This window comes from Branchiostoma belcheri, unplaced genomic scaffold (assembly GCF_001625305.1).
Source record: "Branchiostoma belcheri isolate BF01 breed outbred unplaced genomic scaffold, Haploidv18h27 scaffold80, whole genome shotgun sequence".
Classification (NCBI taxonomy): Eukaryota; Metazoa; Chordata; class Leptocardii; order Amphioxiformes; family Branchiostomatidae; genus Branchiostoma; species Branchiostoma belcheri.
Genome location: NW_017804465.1, coordinates 345,190 through 365,825, shown reverse-complemented (window position 1 = coordinate 365,825; position 20,636 = coordinate 345,190). Strand labels below are relative to the sequence as shown.

Sequence of the window (20,636 nt, the reverse complement as noted above, 5' to 3'; positions counted from 1 at the left end):
TGTCTTGGCGGGGAAATGGAGCTTCTCTTGCCGGCTACCTTCTCTGGCCAATTAATACCCTTTTTAGGCCGATTTCTACGATTTATTCACCCCACAAAAGAAGTCTGGTGGAGACTAGTTTGTTTCTGGCGGAGAGAAGGGAGCGCAAAACCTCTCCACGACACCCCCCCCCCCACAAGGGAGCTACCTGCACAAGGCTCAAAGTGTCACAGTTCCCGCACGGGAAAGTTCAAACTCTCCACCTCAAGTACCTTGGCTGTACCTGCACAAGGCTCAAAGGTCCACTTTTTATCCAAAGGTTCTTGAAGTTCTTTGAAATCCTCTAAAAAAACGCAGGAAATGCCATTTCAGAAGGTTCTTTTTTTTTCTTCCAAAATTTCCCGGGGAGCATGCCCCCGAACCCCCTTGGAACCTCGCGCCTTCGGCGCTGCTGGTCCCTCAACTCAAGCAGTGGGAATTCCTGGCTACGGGGGGTTTCCGGAAAAGGCTGTGCTGTGCATGTGCATGTGCAGTGCCCCTCTTCAGGGCCCCAAGCCATCACATGTTAAAGGGGCATTATGTGACTTTTTGACAGTACGAAAAGTATATATCTTCCATTCTTTTCTTTACATAGGACGTTGACTTAACCCTTTAGTATGAGAATAATACTCAGCAACAAAAAAATACAACATCCTTGTTCCTTGTAAGCTTACAAAACTGTGTCCGATGAATCTTCTATTCAAATCTCTGGCCACACCGCACATAATTATGAGTCTCCACCAGACTGCTTTTCAGACTGAATAAATAGTAGAAATCGGCTAAGGGGAACATCATTGGCCAGAGGAGTTGGCCTTCCATAGAGGGTCCAGCTTGCTTGCAGGACCCAATATGGCCGGCCAACTCCCCCGGGGGAGACTAACAAAAATTATGGTAGGCAAACCGGTGGCACCGGGAAGTGAACAAGAACTGTTTGAATGCACAAATTATACCTCAGAAATGTGAAATACATGTAATGACACAAATATGTTGAAAAGTGATACTAACTGTTGATAACACCAAAATTTAGTATATAATTGGAATATTTCAAATTTTTGCGTAAAAAGTTACATAATGCAGCTTGAACATGTGATGGCTTGGGGCCCTGAAGAGGGGCACAGCACATGCACATGCACAGCACAGCCTTTTCCGGAAACCCGGCTACGGGCATGATATACACAGATTCTTTATTGACACAACAAATATAAGCCAGTGGAAAAATTATTATAATTATAATACAGAATCAAGACTCACAACAACTTTAAGTACTTCTTTGACTTGGTTACTAGTGAATTCTTTCATCAGTGACAACTTGGAAGGATAAGGATACTAACCTCCAAATTTTCGATGGCTATCAGTCCATCTTGTTCAAGGAGTGGCCTAATCTCGCGAGAGCGTGAGACTAGGCCCGAGACTTGCATCGGTCTGCCGGGCCCCACCCCCTGTTGCCTCCCTCCGGAGTAAGGGTAAGGCCACAGCAACTAAATTTTATGGATGACATCCTCTGCAGACTCCAAATCTAATGCGAGCGGGCGGAAAAAAACAAGGCGGGCCAAAAAAAAACAAGGTTCCTACATTATAAAATTTTGACTCAATCATCGTACGAATGGCTTTTATTTGGTGGGAACATCACATATACACTAGCCTGGGTACCATCCTACTTGTATGCCGGGGCTCCCACACTCGCTTCCCTAACAAGTTCCCCTCGCGCTCTCACGAGATTAGGCCACTCTGTGAACAAGATGGACTGATAGCCATCGAAAATTTGGAGGTTAATGTTTCCTTATCCTTCCAAGTTGTCACTGATGAAAGAATTCACTAACGTTAGTAACTGTATCTTTACATGACAAATGAATCTCTTCAATGTTCTTTGACTTGATTTGAAATGTGAAAGGAGATGTAGCCAAGTGTCTGACTTCCACATAGTAATAACCTGGTCTGCTAGATTCAGTTCGTTAAAATCAGTGTTTTGACAGTGAGGGAAGAAACATAGCCAGGAGTGTTCATGTACACGTGATGTTTATTGTGACAGTTTGTGCAACATACTGCCTTCCCCTACCTTCTCACAACTCCTGACTGTCCCTAGCAACTGTTTCTGTGGTAACCAGGATGGGATTTCGTCATTATGTTCTGTTCACCAGGCTTGGCAAGAATTCTGCAGAAATGATATGCACAATCATATATATATTAACATTACGTCAGAGTTGCAGTTGTGGTCTAATAAAATAACCCATTTTTCTGACAATCTCTTATGGCATCCAGCACTGGTTAAATCTGTCTGATGTTCTAACAATTGTAAAGTCTTAACATGTCAATCACAAGTAAGAATATTTAATCTTCTCCCTGTGGCCTACCTGGTCCAAGTCTACAGTGCCAAAAGGCTACCCGGGAGAATACTACAAATGCCATACATGTAGATGACTGATGATGCTAATTATGTAGCAAGTGTTGTGCACAAAGTTTGCCAACAGGACAGCAGAGGTTGCAATAATGGTAATATGGTTGCTATGGCTAAGGGATAATCATGGGCAGGACTTGCAAACGCAGCTAGAAACTTTTTCCACAACACCAACTAAATGATAGCATCATCATGTCACCTAGCAACAGCAAACATGGTCGCCATGGGTAGGGTTACATCCCCAGTAGTACTATCTCCTGATTGGTCGCCAGTGGGATTATACCATCTTCAAGGTTAAGTAGGGGAGTGCAGCATGGGCACACACTTATGCCTACATGTTATAATATTACAGTGCACATGAGAACAATGTATACTTGCAGCTATGATGACCACTTTCTGTCAAATAAAGTACTGTCTGCTGTTCATACTGATTTCAGTGTTATATCAAGTGTAACATACTCATGAGTGTCCTGTTGTCAGGAAGCCTACTTGTACATTGCGTACACCACTGCAAAGAAAGGAAGATCATTCAATGATAGTTCTGTAAGTTTCTCCGTACCTACTCCCAATTACTGATACCAGTTTTCAGTTACGTCGACTGGGGAGAAGTATGAAGTTGATCAGGAAAAGCCCAGTTGTCCAACAATCCCATATACTGGTTTTCCCAAAATTAATTAATAAGAAAATGTGCATAACCAACAAACTATAAAACAATCAAGTTGCATCATATCAGTTTGAAAAGGTGGTAAATACAATAAAGTTTCAAATTCCAACATATAAATCACAAATTGCAAATTTCATAAGCAGCATTTCTACTCGATATTCAAGTCAAGATTCCTTCATCATTCATAGAATTCATATCCTTTGGATTTCAAAGACATGGACACATTTGTAGCATGTAAAATTGATGTACTACGGAATAAATTCATGACTTAACAATCCTCAGTAACACTGATGTCTCCAAGGTCAATCTAATGACCTTCAGGGAAAGACAATAAACTGTCCATAATAAATTCATTTTCAGTGACTAAAAAATGCAAAAAACTCAGCAGACCCTGCTGCTCTCAAACACGATAGGACTGCTTTCCATAAAAAAACGACTATACCCTGAAACAAACTTTTGCAACATCGAGTTTAGATAATACAGGTGTATTTGTATCTCACACATTTATGGAAAGACTCTCTGATTACAGTAGATTTCTGAAATGAAATGTTCTCCGTATCTGATCCCATACAGTGGCCATCAGAACTACATGATATTTATGTCTTACCAACGTCACAATATCACTGGAATGAGGAAACATCCCTCGAGTGGACAACAAATGTTATCACTAACACACCTGAGCGGTCCGTTACCTAGCTTTCATCATCTTTACCTACTTTTCTACACGTTTCTTGCTTCAACTCCAGTAAAAAAACTTTTGATTTTTTTCCCTCTTTTTTTCTCCTTTCCTTTATGATGTATCTTTTTTTTTCTGTATAAATGTGCATGGTTACAATGGTTGGGTGTTAACGTACAGCACAACGATCACTGCGTCGATTTACGTGAGAGTATTGCGTGGCTCGCATGCAAGAAGACATCATCATCACACGGACAGCACATCCAAACGTTTGTACATACAACTGGCAAGTCCAATAAATTAGAGTTCTGTACACTGAAGTATCGTGCCACGAGCGTCGGCATCCACATTGGAAGTCAAGGTCGACTCATTGTCACAAAGCGCTGAGTGCCCCAAGGTCATGTACAGTCGTTAAAAGAATACATTTTGATTTCCTTGAGAAGCCCTCACAGGGCAGAATGGACTAAAGTTCCATCATTATTAAGATTGCTGTACATTAATGTCAGGTCAAGACAAAACCTCCTCTTGCTGAACCCACAGATTTACATTACCAGCAAGAAGGAATTCTGGGTAATAATATCAGACAACCCCAAACTCAACATCAGCCCCTATAGAGGTCAAAGGTAAAGAATACCAGGTCTTACATTGTTCGCTGCCTCCCCACAAGGCAACAGTCTTGGTGTGATAATTCTTACAGTGTTGTCTGGGACTGAGAAAAAGTCACTGCAACAATTTATGCTTATACATCTGAGAAAAGTTTAAAACAGATCAAGACAAAGGTCACTCTGATGGATTAAAACGCCAAAGTCAATCAGTACTGTTAGAAATCTATGCTAGATTTTTTGTTCCTTGATTTTCTCGATCATTTTCAAGTGGCAAGATGCAGGAATGTCATAGTCAAACTCGTTCAAGAAGAAGAAAAAACTCCCAACTTTACAATACAGATTACAGTTTGATTTCACGGTTACAACGTGTGTTGTGTTACAACACAGTCTCTCCTGTGGCAGCCAGTTCTCCCATGGTGATACTGACTTGTCCCGTACTCCCTGCCTCCTCATCACTTCCCTTCAGCTCCAGATCAGCCTTTGTCATACTCAGAGTACTTGGTCTCTTGGAGCCAAACGGCGTGCTCTCCGGGCTCTGTCTCTTGGTGCCTGCGGGCGACTCCTGTCCGGGGGCTGACCCAGTCCTGAACACGGGCAGCCTGCTCTTCTGTCTGCCGGACTCTTTCCTCGTCAGCTTTGTCCCCTTCTTCTTCTCTGACGAGTCGTCGAAGCTCTGATCCTGTTGTTCGTTTTCTGTCGATAACGTTGCAGGTCTGTTGGAGGAGTAAGAGTCAGCGTGCTGAATGGCTCCGTCGTTATCGTTTCTATTCCTTCTATTGTCCTCGATACTGCTTTCTCTCTCCTGGCTCCTGTTTCTCCCATTCCCATTCCTTCCATCCTGGACAACGCCAGGTTTTTCTCCTGCTAGTCTGGTCTGCGGATGAGAGCCAGAATCGTTCTTTTCTCCAGCGGGACCGTCGTCTGACACAGAAGGAATGTGTTTTCTCTTTTTCCACAGGGAACTGTCTGAAGGGTTCTTTATGTCTAAATGTCTATCTACAGCCTGGTCAGGGGTGGGGAGGGGGGTGACCTCTGTAAGTGTTCCTGAACTGGAGTGGGTGAGTTGGGTTAGGGTTTTTGACTCAGATTCTGACACGCCTTTGCCCTCCCCCTCTTCCATGTTCAAGAGGGGTTCCACGTCCTCTTTCTCGTCTTTGCTTGACTTGGAGCTTGTGCGTGGGCTTCTGAAGGCGCTGGCGATGTTTTCTAACGTGCGGCTGATCTTCCCCATGCCATGTTGGCCCTCTTGGCCAGCGGCATCACTAACCAGAGGAGACATGTCTGTCAGATCCTCCAGCTCGGAACTCTCGCTATTGGGGATGACTACTGATAGTGCAAAGTCTGTGGGGAGGGTCTTGAGCCTGGGCGGGCCCTTGGCCTGAGTGTCTGTGCTACATGTGGGTTCTGGGGAGGGTTTCACCTCAGGACCCACCGTGGGGGGGCTGGTGCCGCTCCAGCTCCGTCGGAAGGAGCTCTTCATGGAATAAGACGGGGACTGGACGGTGTGTACCTTCGCCCTCGTTCTGGGGGAGGGGTCGCGGGGCGGGGTGGAGCTGCGAGGTCGGGGCGACTGCCGCAGCTTCTCCAGCGAGTGCGACCTTGACTTTGGCTGTCCGTGGAGGCTCTCGTCACTGCCCGAGTGAAGCGAGGACAAGTCGTGCTTGCTGTTGCTGAGGCGGGGGATCCTTGACTGGTACTTTTCGTCCTCCAGCGCTTTCTTCTCCTCGGTAGTGTTGGGGCTTCTCCGGACGGGAATTTTGGACCGGACTGACACAGCCTGGTTCTCAATACTATCCAGATATGCCTGGAGGGGGGTAGACAAGTACATCAGAAGTGAACTAAAATCGTTGTTCATCACTGATGTGATTATAAAGCTCCTATGGGAAAAAAAGTGAATATGGGTTTGTTTGCATTATGTACTTCTCAGAATGATTGGTAGGGGGCACTGTTGAGACAGACACTGGTCAGATGGCTCAATGTGAACTAAAATGGTGAATCAGTAATATGGTACCAGTAATATAGTTGGAAGAACATAAAAGCTATGGCTGCCTCTGGGAGGTGGCAGGATTCTTCCCTAAAGTGTAAGAGATTTCCCAAAAGTGGTAGGATGTTTAGTATAAGTATAAAATGTCTTAATCCTAACATAATAGAACAGTTCGTTTGCACCATGCACTGCTCTGAGAAATCAGCAGGGGGCACTGTTGTAACAGTGATATCAAAACTAACTAAATCAAAAGCAGCAAAAGCTTTTTCTTGTTTTGTTCATTCCAATAACTCCTTACTCTCAGAAGGTTCGTGTTTTATTGAATTACTTTTAACTTGGAAAAGGTTCAATAGAGTTGATCTGACGCCAAAGCACTGTTTGTCCCTAAGAGGAATCCAAATGTCAAAAGACAGCTAAAAGAGGATGTTTCCCTTTAGAGAAAACAGAAATGTCATTAAGACTTAAAGGAGACCTATTGGTGGTGCTGCCCAGTGACCTATGACCTCTACCTGCAATGCACCCTGGTACTGGATCTGTTCCTGGGGACTGAGGTGCCCGAACTCTGCCAGCAGGGAATCCTGGGAACCGGACGTGTCACTACCGCCCTTCACCATGGACGGCATGTACAGGTTAGCCCTGCTGCTGGCCAGCTCCATGGTGTCCTCTATAAACTCCTCTTCAACCTGACAAAAACAAGAGTGGACAGGCATGTCACATATAGGTGATAGGTGCAATACAGGTGAAATTTAAGGTACAGGTTAGCCCTGCTGCTGGCCAGCTCCATGGTGTCTTCTATAAACTCCTCCTCAACCTGACAAAAACAAGTCACAGACACGTCACATATACATGTAGGTGATAGGTGTTACAGGTGTGTTACAGGTGTAACATAGGTGCAATACAGGTGAAATTTAAGGTACAGATTTGCCCTGCTGCTGGCCCGCGCTGTATGGTATCTTCTACATGTATACATACCTCCTTAACAGGTGGCTTACACAGGTGTGTTAAAGGTGAGATTGAAGGCGCAATAAACTAGGAAGGCCAAAAAGAAACTAGAAAGGTTTTGCAAATGCATGATGTTAACTGTCACAACATCTAGCCCAATAAGTCACACTCAAACACATTCATATAACATATAATTAATTTAACCACCCCATAACTTGCTCCATAATGTAGCCAAATACTTGTCCTTGACATTGACCTTATTTGTTAGGAGAAGGGGAAGAAGAAACAGCAAAAACAATTTCTTTATTTGAAGGTAAACATAATAACAACGACAAAAAATCTGACCTTGACGTGGCCGAATCTCTCCTTGTGCCTCATCTCGACGATGTAGGCCCTGAAGAGCTGCCAGTCTCCAAACTTCATGTTCATGACGACCTTGAGCTCGTCCAGCTCACAGTGCAGAAGGACCGGCCCGTTGATGTTGTTCTCCTGGATCGTCTTGTGATATCTATAAGAAAGGGATGTAAAAGTTTGAGTCAATACATGTGTATATGAATTTAGCATACTTCAAACCTCCCCCACGAACATGCATGTATAATAATTACAATGTATGTGCATGTAGGTAGGCAGCACGTTGGCAGAATGTAAAGTGCCTAAGCAAAACATGGATTTTCCATGTTTTTTGTTGAATGTTTGGTCAATGTTGCATCAGAATTTTGCCCATATTTTAGACCATACCTTTTCTGACAAAACATTCTGGATTGTCATCTGTGACTACACGAATATGACATTAAACGAGATGTTCTACCAATATTAGCGGTATGCACAATACATTACGAGTTTCGTGTAGGTTAAGTACAGTATGTTGTGCCAACACTGTGACATTGAGATAGGCTACCCTGGGTAAACAAAACAAACAAATAAACAAACAAATAAATCTGGTTCTCACCTGGGCAGTTCTACCTGGTTGATCCCCTCCAGCTGTGCCAGACGGTCACACACGTCGTGAACGTCCAGATTCTTCAGTTTGGGCTCGCGGACGTCTGACTGGGACTGGGCCTGTGAGAGGGAGAGAGAGAGCAGGTTAACAACATGGTTACACTGGTCCCCTAATGTATGCTCCAACACCCATACATTCTGACAACTCAAAGCTCTTAATTGGGAGCAGCAACATGTTCTTTCAGCGTGAACCACCTCCCCTGGTGTGTTACCTGTCTTTCTGGCCAATTTCTACTCTTTCCAGCCAATTCCTGAAGCCTGGTAGAGGCTAGCTACATGTGTATGTACACTGTACTTGGATGACAGAGCCTACATTGCATTGAGTTTACAACATACAAACTATAAACTGTACAAGTAGCAATCACCTAGTAGCAAATTATTATTGTCTGTTTATTATGGAAATCAGTCATTATGGATTTATATCATGCAGGTCAAAATCAATATCAGGAGAAATTATGCACAGACATTTTACTGTAAATTAGAGTACTGTTATTACAATAACTGTAATATCGGTATCTCCATCAAACGTTTAGTGACAATTACCAATCCAGCTTCATGGGAAATATTATATCATGGAATCTTAGATTATATCTAAAAGGTCTTGTCTGGAATTGTCTTCATAAAAAACCCAAGTCACACCTACATGCGTTGACTAGCATCTAACAGCTTACTACTGTCCATTAAAACACATACAGAATGTGCTAGAATGATTTCACACTGCCATCATGCACCATTTCAGCCATCGTGCCAAATTTCCTGATGGATTTTTAAGCCCCATAGTGCGAACTCCTGAATACTGCGACCATCAAAGTCTTTATTGCATGGCAAATACTGGCACGTAACTGTACATGAATAGTAAAATGTCAGGCGATGAAGCAAGTGTGGTGTTCACAGTCAGACTGTAGAGGTCAAACATGTAACCTTGGCTGTTTGAATCCAATAGGTAAGAAATATGTCTTGAGTGGAGAGTGGTTACATAATCATTAAAGAACAAATTCTCTAGTACCAGAATGTGTCTTTCCCCAAGATATGTAATGAGTATGTAACAATTAATGTAAAATTTATCTTAGCAAGAGCATGGAGCTTTAAATTCAACTTCAAATTGGATTTTCAACCTCCTTGGTGCGAGAAAATATCAATTTATGATGTCATGAGATCCCATTTTAGCTGTAGGTTGCATCCACGCATCATCTCTGAAAAGTACACATCTCTGCCAAATTTCAAAGCTACATGTAATTCACAAAATCAGTCCTACAACTGCTATCTCAACTCTTAGTCAAGAAAGTACAACATGCATGGTGCCATTTTGTTGACCTTGAGGTTTATGACGATCCTCCATGTCATGAAAATCCCCCCCCCCCTCTACTGACGACAATAGGTCTGCGGACAAAGTGATTTTTTGGAGCAAGGCCAGGACCTAGGGCATGAGCGGGTACAAACAGCAAACCCATCAATACAAAATGTAAGAGGATAGTTCTTTTGCGTCAGGACCATCAGATAGTTGCAAACTTGGCACTGCAGCAAATTTCAGACTAACCTTTCAAGTGCCGGGGTCAAAGACAAATGTCTGTGACTAAGAAAAGGCTTTTGATGCTGGTTGGACCTTTACTTGCAATAGCCAGCCTGATAAACCTAATATTGGCAGTGGCTATGGTGCCATGTTGCTAGCTTGTCGGCAGAAAGTACTGCCCCTGAGCGAAATGTAATGTATTGTGTATTTCAGTTCCACATATGTAGAATGTCTCGTTTTAGGTCATACTTGCATATCTAAAAATGACATCCAGTCTATAGTTTTAAAATGTTGTGCTGAAAAAGGTATCATCTGCAACGGGAAAAATTTGATGCTATAGTGACCAAACATCCAATGGAAACCATGAAAAATCTAGGTTCATTAAGCAGCATGTTCTGTGGTATTTGTCAGTAGTGACATCTTGTTGAGTTTTCTGAGCCTTTCGTCTGGCCATGGAAAGGCTCAGAAATGCCTGGGTTTACAATAAATTGAGATGACGACTGGTCTCTAATTTAAAATGATCTTTTGGACAAAGGGCAAGGAGGGACTGGACAGACAAGAAATCTATTAATAACAGGATACCTCTGCTGCCAGAGAGGTATAAATGACAGATATTTGTGGCTGATAAAGGGCTTGATCATGAAAAAATGTTGTGGTTCGACCTTTTGCTGAAATGGACAAAAGTCAGGAAGGGGAGTGGACCGACAACAAAGCCGTTAATAACAGGATGCCCCTGTTGCCTCAGGACAGATAAGGCCACACCAATTCAATTATGTTTGTTCTACCATTTAAAAAAATAAATCAATGAAATTCAATGTGAAAGCAGATAGCCCTGAGTCCATCCTTGTTAGCTTTTGGTTAGTCCTAGTCTGCACCAGATACCTAGTCATAAATTTATTTGTCATGAAGTCAGTGTCATTAAGAGTGTCAGGAAGTCATAAAATTTATTTGAGTAAATTTATTGAGTGAAGTTTTCCTTCTACCCTCCTGTCCAGAGTCTCTTGACAAATTTTTGCTCTAAAATGCCTGAAAACCAAAGAACTACATTCCTATGGCCCAAGTATGTGGCCCATTGTCACTGCAGCAAAATTTTAGCCAAGCGCTGAAGTCCCAAGGTCACAGGCTGACACATGTGACTGCGAAAATGCAGCAGTACAGGTTTCACTGAAATGGCCCGGAAGTGTGGTAAACAGACAACAGACCTATCAACAACTTGAACAGGAAGATGGTTTGCACTAACTTAGTCAGGGCCATCAGATGCTAGCAAAGTTAGCACTGCAGTAAAATTCATTCCAACCCCTGAAGTACCCAGGTCAATGACAGATGTAAACAGCTGAGAAAAAAGGCTTTCAGCACAGGATTTGAACTTGCCCTGAACTACCAAATATTTTGCTGGGGTAACTTTGACATTTCACAGTGTTGTCAAAGGAACAAACCTGATACAATTGTACAGTGAATAACCTTGCAAGGTTTGCATCCACATTTAGCAATTAATACAAAATCATATACAGTAGATACCAACATGGAAACTTCAAATTGCTGTGTGTGGACTGCTAGTATGTCACTTTGTTTTCACGAGAACTGATCCGCCATTGTTGTCATAACAACTTTCATTATAATAACACCAAGCATAAATAGGAACCCATCCCAAATAAAATCAAATAAAATCTGTATCAACATCAACCTTGCAGGCATTGACTACAATCATTGGATGCATGTCATAACAGTGCAACATCATATAATAACACAGAATGACTGACAATGTATTAAAAGGAAATGGGCACTTAAAAATTGTACAAAAAACAAAATCTACAAGGTATACATGTACATGGAGGACCATCATGACATGTATACCGGTATAGGTTTAACCATTTAATGAGATTTTCTAGTTTCAGCGTGGCCAGTACAGACTGGAAAATAATTTCCAGCCAGACCACTTGTCATTTATCATCTCCATGTCAGACATTCTGTAATCCCTTTAGTCACAGGTAGCATCAAAGGTGTTACAACATTGATACCATTACTGGCAACCAAGCAAACAAATTAACAGCCATTAGGTGCACAGGGAGTACATTAAAAGCAAGCAGCTTGACTATAGCGCAGCTGGGAAAAAGGCGGGGTCGTTTTGGAAGCGGTAGGGACTAGACAAGTTTCCCTGAGGGGAAGAGCAGAGCAGAGCCAAGCCTAAGCGGAAGTCTACCGTAAGCTTCAACAGACTCCTTTGGGGGATGAAAGAATAGTAGACATTGGCAAGATAGAATATTTGCAGACAGAGGACTATGAGGTGATTTAGTGTCCGCCATGTTGTTGGGTTAATGTCGCGACCTTTGTGGTGTGTGATTGAATGTCATCCATCACGTTTGAAATTTTTGAACAGTTCTTTACCCAGCATCCATTTCAGGCTTCAGGATTTGACTTTTTTGTGCCTTCTTATATGCTGTTGATTGTCATCAGGACGTACCAATCAGAGTACTGATATAAAATCAGAAAATGATATAGGATATGGCATAAAAAAAGTCAAGCCTTGAAGCCTGTAATGGGGGCAAGAAATCACTAATTACAGAAGGATACCTAGTAAAGGATACCTTCCTTTGCAATATTGTGTTTGAGTTCCAAATAAAAAGGTTGTCCTTTTTAAAAACATCCATCCAACTGACATTGTAATTGTTGCAGCAAAATAGCCAATTTCTACTTTCTTTCCTGCCCCCCAAAACGAGTCTAGATGATTGAGACAAGGTCTATGGGCTCTATACCTCCTCCAGTGGCTGAGAGAGCAAGGATTCCTGTGACAGCTCTGATATGGGGGTCAGAGGGCAGGCGGAGGGCCCTGGTACACCCAGCTACGCATGTGGGAGGGGGAGGGGTGGGAGAAATGAAACAGAAGGAAAAGATAATTGTACATGAAAGCAAATTTAATTATTATGACAGTGATTTACAAAATGTAGACAAAAGAATGGTTAAAGAAGAAAGATGGAAAGACATGAATATGGCTTATAGAAGAGAAATAAGCAAGACAAGGTTGCCTTAAACAAGAACAAAGCAAAGTTAATGATGGTCAAAACATTGTACAGTAAACAGAAATTTTACAATATAACAGATTAGGCCACACCAATTTATTTACTTGCTTCTCCAGCATTTAAAAGGGAAAATATATCAAATGGACATCATAAAAGCAGAGGAAAATTTGAATATAGCTGTAATAACTCCATAAAACTGAGTGTACCAAGGCATACATCATACATTTGTACACCTGGTCCAGGCTTTGTTTTCCTTATATTTTTCCATTAGAAAAATCAGAAAACCAGGAAATTAAATTGGTATGACCTGAAATAGAAAAATTACACAATGGGTGTGAAATTCAATTCAATTGTAGCAAGAAAGCTCTGTCAATCAGGTACATGGAGCAACAGTGCTGTCTAAGGTCACGCAATGTACATGGGCGGGTAAGAAATTATGTGTTCGGAAATGCTTGTATTATTTCCCCAAAGAACAGGGATTTGACGGAGTGACAGAAGCGGAAATGACGGTGAGGACCACAGAGACAGTTACGCCTGATGAACTGTGCAAAGGACAGTAGGAGACATCCTCGCAGGGGTTCACAAAGCCGGTTGTCAGGAACTCAATCTGACGAATCTATCAACTTCTTCTGGAATGTCTAGATCTCATATCTAACATTTGTAGCTGTCTAGTTATAAGTATCATACTGTGCTAGCTCCAATGTTGAACGTCTACTGATAACAGCTATTGTAGAAAGATCTCATTCACCATGAGGCAAAAAAATCCTTGTTTAGAATTGATTCTGAGTACAATGATAGACACAAAGCAACCAGACATGGCAGGCTTCACCTCCTTACCCATACTGCTTTGATGCATTGTCAAGGATGTATATTGAGTCAGACAGATAGACACACAATAATAAGACTTCACTCTCTTGGCCATGAAGTTTAAACTTTGTAAAAAGAATTCTTGCAGGAATTTTTTTCAACTAACAATTTGTCACATTCATCAACCATTATGCACTACAGGACTGCGCCAACTGCCAGTAATAACCGCTTCAGTTGAACCGTGTGTCCAATAGCATCAGGAAATCTCTGAAATGAATCAAATTAGCAACAGGAGGGCTGACAATCAGTCTGATGTGAGGAATGACTCTAGAAGGGAGTCCTTCTCAAATTGTATCAACTTGCCTGTTGGGGGTACTAAATGCCAGACTTATCAGTAGTGATAAAGCATTAAGTATAGTGCATGAGGGTCCGGAAAAAAGCATGTCTGGAACAAAATTAACTTGATGAACGAGAGGCAAAAATAGGGAATTTGAGCCATTATCAAAATTAAACATCTGGATGTGAAAGACCAGTTAGGCAACCTTATGGGCTGAAGTCTAAACTCCATTGTATTAAGCACACAATAAGTACCAGTAATGCTAAATCAAGTGAGTATAGATTCAGAGAATATTCTACTATTGACTAGACATGTTGGTACAGTATTACATTTACAAAAGATCACAGACAACTTTTGGCTTTTAGCAGACATTCAAAGCAGTTTGAACATCAAAAACAAGGGACTGGTTGTGTTGTATTCATGTAAATCTATCGCACCATGCCAAACATTGGCTAAATGCTATTCAAATCCAGATTTATCCATCTAAGTTGGTGCATATGCCCTGGGGGCAACGGTAATTTCAACCTGTCCAAAAACCCGCAGAATTCTATTGCGAATCAATCTTTGAAATTAAGGTGCATTACGGTAATGTCCGCGACCCCATGTGTTTTCTAAACGGAATTATTAATTCCAATTTCCGCAAACCTCAAAAGTCCTGACATGTCACGTCATATTGTGTCTTCTGTGTGTTAATTCGTGCATTAGGGTAAATGGCCTATCCTTGCACAACACCCCGAGATTAACATGGTTTATATTATGATGTGTAATTCAATTAACATTTGATGTAAGCATAGTTTATGGTGTTTCATGTGGTAAGTTGCCAGATGTGCTCCTCTGTTTGTTAACAGATGTGCACAGACGTTCTGCTATTCCAAGATCAGGGTGTACCAGACTGTTACACTTGGGCCATTTTTTTTTATAATATAAAGTTTCCCAGACTCTAACATAATCTAAAATTCTGAATGTGATCTTTGCTATGCCATTTATACTTTGTGAAACTGTCAACTTGGTATCATAGCTGGATGACAAAGATTGAAGCGATTCACAATATTTCGAGTATGTACATGTATACATAAACATACATGTACATTGTACTGTAGTGACGAAAGCCTATTTCAGCCAGACTGAGTATCATAATAGGGTAGCACAATTTGTGATGCTTTTTCCATGTACATGTATGCAACCTAAAATGTAGCCAAAAATTAGCCTCTACCAGGCTTGAGGGCGCGGCTGGAGTTAACAGTTTGCCGGCAAACTGTAAATTGGATGGCTAAACTCCCTCGGCGTGTTATATCTCTCTATTTGGCCAATTTCTACTATTTCCAGCCACGCCCTCAAGCCTGGTAGAGGCTAGCCAAAAATGGCATTTTGAATATATTTCACAACTGATAGCAAATGAGATTTTCCACAGTTAATTTCTGAACAAATATTTGCCAAAACAAAAGCTGTGCCCTTACAATACGATTAGGTGGAAATGAGCCAACATCATTAGCTGATTACCACCCCAGACTAATTAACAGGCACCTGCAATCTGGCTAATCTACACAATTCAACCTCATTATATTAGAGACTGCCATGGTAAAATTTACAATATCATGTTACAATGCAGGAGCACATTGGCAGAAACGTACTGCATCTGTACATTAAATGTATTGTGTATAGCACTTTGGTACAATGTCTCATGTAAGACTGTATTAGCTTATCTAAGGATGAAATCCCATCTATAGTTTTCAAATGTTGTGTGAGAAAAGATATCCTCTGCCACAAGCAAAATCTGATGAAATGTTGACCAAAAATCTAAAGAAACCCGTGAAATATGGGTTTCCAGCAGGTGCTGTATGCTCTGCCAATGTGCTCAGTATGAGTCATATCCAACTGGCTGACCGTAAGTATTAGTCAATGGAAGATAACCATAGTTTCAGCACCAAGGACAGAGACAAGACAATTGTAGGTGTTGAGAACTTCATGTAAGATGGACTTCATGTACTATGTAAAGGTGCCTTTACCCTTCTCTCTGCTTCCTTACCCTATAACCAGTTAAAAAGGTCTGATCTGGAAATACAATAACCAGACCTCTGTTTACTTCTATTTCTAGATCAGTCTTGCTGCTACCTGTACCTAACCAGCACTGTACCATGGTCTGGGTTTACATACAGATGTCTGTAGGTGTACATTTGCTGCATTGACTGCTACTGCCTATGAGGCATAAACAAAATAATGACAATGGTTTCTGAACAGTTTTTGGTGTGATCACTTCTTCCTAAATTCTGAGTGATGCATGTAAAATTTGTCTGTTTCAGGTTATTTTCAATGTTACTTGCACCAATCATACAAAAAAATGCATTTCAGCACCAAGGACAGAGACATGTAGGAATTCTGTACACAATTATTTAGCATTTTGTAGGTCTTACAAACTTTATGGACAATGACTTTATGCACAATGACTTTGTGAACTATCAGTAACAGAATGCCTTAAGTTTTTAAAACCTTCTCCCTGATGCCTAACCCTGTAAACAATGCAAATCTGATGTTAAAAGTATATAGTCATGTGTAAGGCACTAAATTAATCTCAGAGTATATGCTTGTTGTTAATCTATAACAGTAGATACCATAAGTTGAATATTGTACAGTGGTTGTGCATTGAAGTTTTTCATGATTTTGTCCTATCACAATAACAAAGTTATAAGAAGAAATTTGATTGGAAAGCTTGTTGACATTTTAAATTCCTGTGCCTTTTCCAATTCAAACTGACCGGTGTTGTTTTACATTCCACACCATTCTTGCAAAATGGCACATAGATATTACTTCCCCCAGTATTGATCGGTTATGTAGAACAGCTATTGCCCCCATTCTGTCATCAATGGTTGATGCACATGTAGAGCAAAGGCACAGCTCATACTAAGTGTTATGCTGGGCAGCAGTGGTGATGCTGTACATGTATAATCACAGGACTGAATGGTGACATATGGGTGCTGAAGACAGTTTAAATATCAGGCAGGCAGAATTAGGACAACTTGAGGCATTGGCCAAGCACTATGATAACAAGTAGCGATGGTCATTTTAGATTTGGCAAATACTCTTCTTTTTCAAATTGAACAATACAATTTCTTTTATTTAAAACATAATTATTTGGGCCAGAAACAAATATGAAACTCAGACATTTTCCATGTGTTACCCAACAATGGACCTATCTATAACGCCATCTGACAGGCAGACCTACATGTTTGTGTAAGATGTGATAGGCTTGTCTCCAGTATCAGCCCAAACATGCTAACGTCTGCATTGTTCACATTACTATGGCTGCCGTTGTACCAAGTATCCAGTCGGCATCACAACCATCCTCTGTGTGTCAACCCTTATCTACAGTGTACTTTACGCTACACAAACCTTACATGTATCCAATGTCGGATGATGTGCTCTAATATAATTTGAGCTGAAATTTCTAGCAGTCTGTGAGCAGTCTACTCTTACACAGCTGTTAGATATGATTCTAATAACAGCCCCCCTCCCCCACCAACTGTAGTACTTTTCATGCCAGCAAAAAAGAACTTATGGTAGCATTTATTAGAAACGAGAGGAGCTAGATTTTGATTCCCTCAAATTATGATTTCTATCTTGTATCTATCACAGACTGCAACTCCTATCGTGTCAAAATATATACTACTTTTAAAAAACCATAACAGTTTGCCAGCTCAGGGGTAAGGGGCAGCTCTATTGGCCCATGGCCTTACTCCTTGGAGCAGATGACTATCACGAATCCAATTTTAGTTTGACTATGCCTGCAAGCTCAGTATAAAACTGAAACTGCCAGCTATACTTTACATCCTCTACACAGATAACCAGACTTGTCTACCCCGCAACCATGTATCAGTCTCATGACCTTGGTATCATCCTGCCCATGATTCACGTTTAACTTTCATTTCCTTTTCAAAATTACATTACATATCAATCAGTAGCCTCAGTCACAACATGTTTTTCATGTTCTATCCGATCTGGAGAAAGATTCATGCTACTAGCATGGGTTTGACCTAGCAGTGACACCAGTATAAAAGTTCACACGTCTTTTGTTGTATGATCTATTATAACTGCTTTGTATTCTATTTTTGTTTGGATGATATGCACACAAGGTTATCCAGATACCCAAAGGTTATTTCAAGTATCAAGGTCAAGTCTATGAGCTTATAATGAGAACTGGCAGATTTGAGCCAGTTTAGAATAATGCACTATAATGCCCCTAGGTATTATTCTTATCAATATAAGTACATTTATTGTGGGTTTTTTAAACCTCTCAACTGCTATCTAACATCTGAAAAAGGCTGGTGGACCAATCCAAAGGCAATCCCTAAGATATGACTGATAGAAGTCATATTCAGAGAATTTGTGCCCCCCCTCCCCCCTAACATACCCTGCTGTATGTTGTCATGCACTTGGCAAATGGCCAGCGTGTCACAAGGTTTCCTGGCAGGTCGGAAGCATTTTTCACCACCAGGACGTGGGTAAATATGGGCGGAAGAGCTGTTTTTGGTATCTTGTAAATACAACATATTTCCAAACATCGGTGCATATAACTGCCATGGAAAGATACAGGAAATTTTGAACCTTTGAAAATCAATATTAATAATATCTTTATAATAACTAAATATTGTGTGATGGGAAAAATATATAAGGAAGAATGCTCTTCCAATTGTTTATTTTCTATCTCTACCATTTTTCCATTCTAGAATTTGTGAGTAAATGTACAGTTAGTAATTACTTGAAAACAGAAACACTATAATGTATTGAAGCAGCAAGATTCACCTCATATGCTCTACTACATTTTTGTATATGCGTGTAAGAATTGCGTAGTTGGTGTTCTTCCAAGAAATGCCAAATGAAGCAAGCAAGATTGAACTTTGCACTTACACTTCTGGAATATTCTAACTCAAAGTTCCATTAGATATGCACATCACATCTCGAAATGCCAATGCATCCATTCATATGAGTCTCTAGGTCTTAGGTTTAGATACAGCACTGTGATTTCATGCTACGCCACATATTTATTACCAAGTTGTACAATCCAAGAGTTTTACGTATCTTACATGAACTTTACATCCACATATCAAATCCCCCTTGTTTTAGACACAGTACAGCACTGTGATTATAGTCTGTGTTACACAGTCTCTGTCAGGGGCTGATTGGGCATCCTCCCCAAGGGCTTTTGGCCATACACCTGACTTGAGAGAACCATTCCCAATTCTAGGGTACCAAACTTATCTGTCGGTTCTGTATGAAAGTTTACCACTGTATGAAAATCAGTCCAATAGGAGCTCAGGATTCTCCGGTACCATGGAACCAGTCGCCACAGCCTAGACTCTGGAAATACAGTTCAGGAGTGGCAAACTACTTCTTTGGTAGACCAACTCCTCTGGCATGTTATCTGTCTTCTGTCTATTTGGCCAAATTCTGCTCTTTCCGGCCGCTTCTAAAGCCTGGTAGAGGCTAACCACAGCCTCCAACACAATGGTAACTTTTATTTCTCAGTTTGACAATTACAGGTATGTAATTGTGCATAAATCAATAGGATGAAGATGCTCCCAATTCTCCTGACTTATGGGGTGTTATACCAAGTCTCTAGGAGCCTGACCACTGGAAGAGTTGTTACGAGTAGAAGCATGATGTAGTCAGGCTATGTAATTTCCTGCTACGCCACAGATTTATCACCACAGAAACAACCCAAGAGTCTAATGTACCTTACCTTACCTTCACATTCATCAGATTCTACAACATTATGTAATGTGCCATTATGTTATGCAGGACAATCCAACAGATGCCGCTCTGTTATTATTCCGCCATTTTCTCTGCACCATTACTCCCCGATGCTCGCCCGGTCTAATTATAAGTTTCCCCAAACATTAACGTCTGTGCTCCAAGCGTAGTTCCTCGAACAAGCCGCTACCACCGATTCTTACAAAATTAGTCATGGGCTGTTACTTTGGGATGGAGAAAAGATGACAGGAAGTGTAAGCTCGTGTCAACACATTATACTGCATATAACCTCCCTAAAGATGGTGATGATGACTTTGTGCAGTGGGTTGGTAAATCTATTTTTGTAAGTTTTTTTTTTTTGGCTCACGTCTTGAGTGCTTCATGAGCCTTGCAGCAGTCTTGATTGCCATTCTTCTTTTAGACGACAAATCATCGAAGTAAAACGGCCATTATAGAATGTGGAGTTGAAGATACAAATGGCCCTGAAAGTGGGGCATGAGTCAAGGATAGGTACAAAGGAATTGGCTCTAACCTTGAGCTCACTAATGGAGCAGTTTATTGGTTGATTAACCTGTGGTTCACTGTCAAGGCCAAGTGCTGTCAACCTTGCTTTTAGTTCATACATAAAGCACGAGAGAATAAGACTTTTGGAGGTTTTTGACCACTTGTAACACACAACTTTGCGTGTAACTTTGATGGTGGCAGGAAAGAATTTTGGTGCTGTTATACTCTTTGAAGAATGACTGCCTTAAGCTATTTTCCAAACATTGGCAGAGAACTTAAACTATGTAAAGTTCTACTTGTATAGTACAAATGCTTACCACAAAGAATGCATTTTAGCTTGCATTCACTACATGATTGTACAATGTAGTACTACTAATTCCTGTATATAAGAGTGTGACACAGCCAAATGTTTTGAAGTTGAGGTGTTCACCAT

The 20,636-nt window shown here is 41.1% G+C and overlaps 2 protein-coding genes across 2 annotated transcripts in view; both read right to left on the bottom strand.

The window, feature by feature from the left end:
* LOC109486503 (poly [ADP-ribose] polymerase 14-like) overlaps positions 1-1,476 on the bottom strand; it is a 29,611-nt gene extending 28,135 nt beyond the window's left edge. Inside the window, 1 exon segment of the mRNA XM_019790340.1 lies at positions 1,350-1,476. Coding sequence (XP_019645899.1) covers positions 1,350-1,436 — 87 coding nt within the window. The 5' untranslated portion in view covers positions 1,437-1,476.
* Positions 1,477-2,017: 541 nt separating this feature from the next.
* The window catches only part of LOC109486438 (kinase D-interacting substrate of 220 kDa-like), a 50,462-nt gene continuing 31,843 nt past the window's right edge, over positions 2,018-20,636 (bottom strand). The window contains exons 17-20 of the mRNA XM_019790269.1: positions 8,234-8,343; positions 7,630-7,792; positions 6,852-7,025; positions 2,018-6,162 (exon numbers count right to left, since the gene is read on the bottom strand). Coding sequence (XP_019645828.1) covers positions 4,735-6,162; positions 6,852-7,025; positions 7,630-7,792; positions 8,234-8,343 — 1,875 coding nt within the window. The 3' untranslated portion in view covers positions 2,018-4,734. The remainder of the gene's footprint in view (positions 6,163-6,851; positions 7,026-7,629; positions 7,793-8,233; positions 8,344-20,636) is intronic.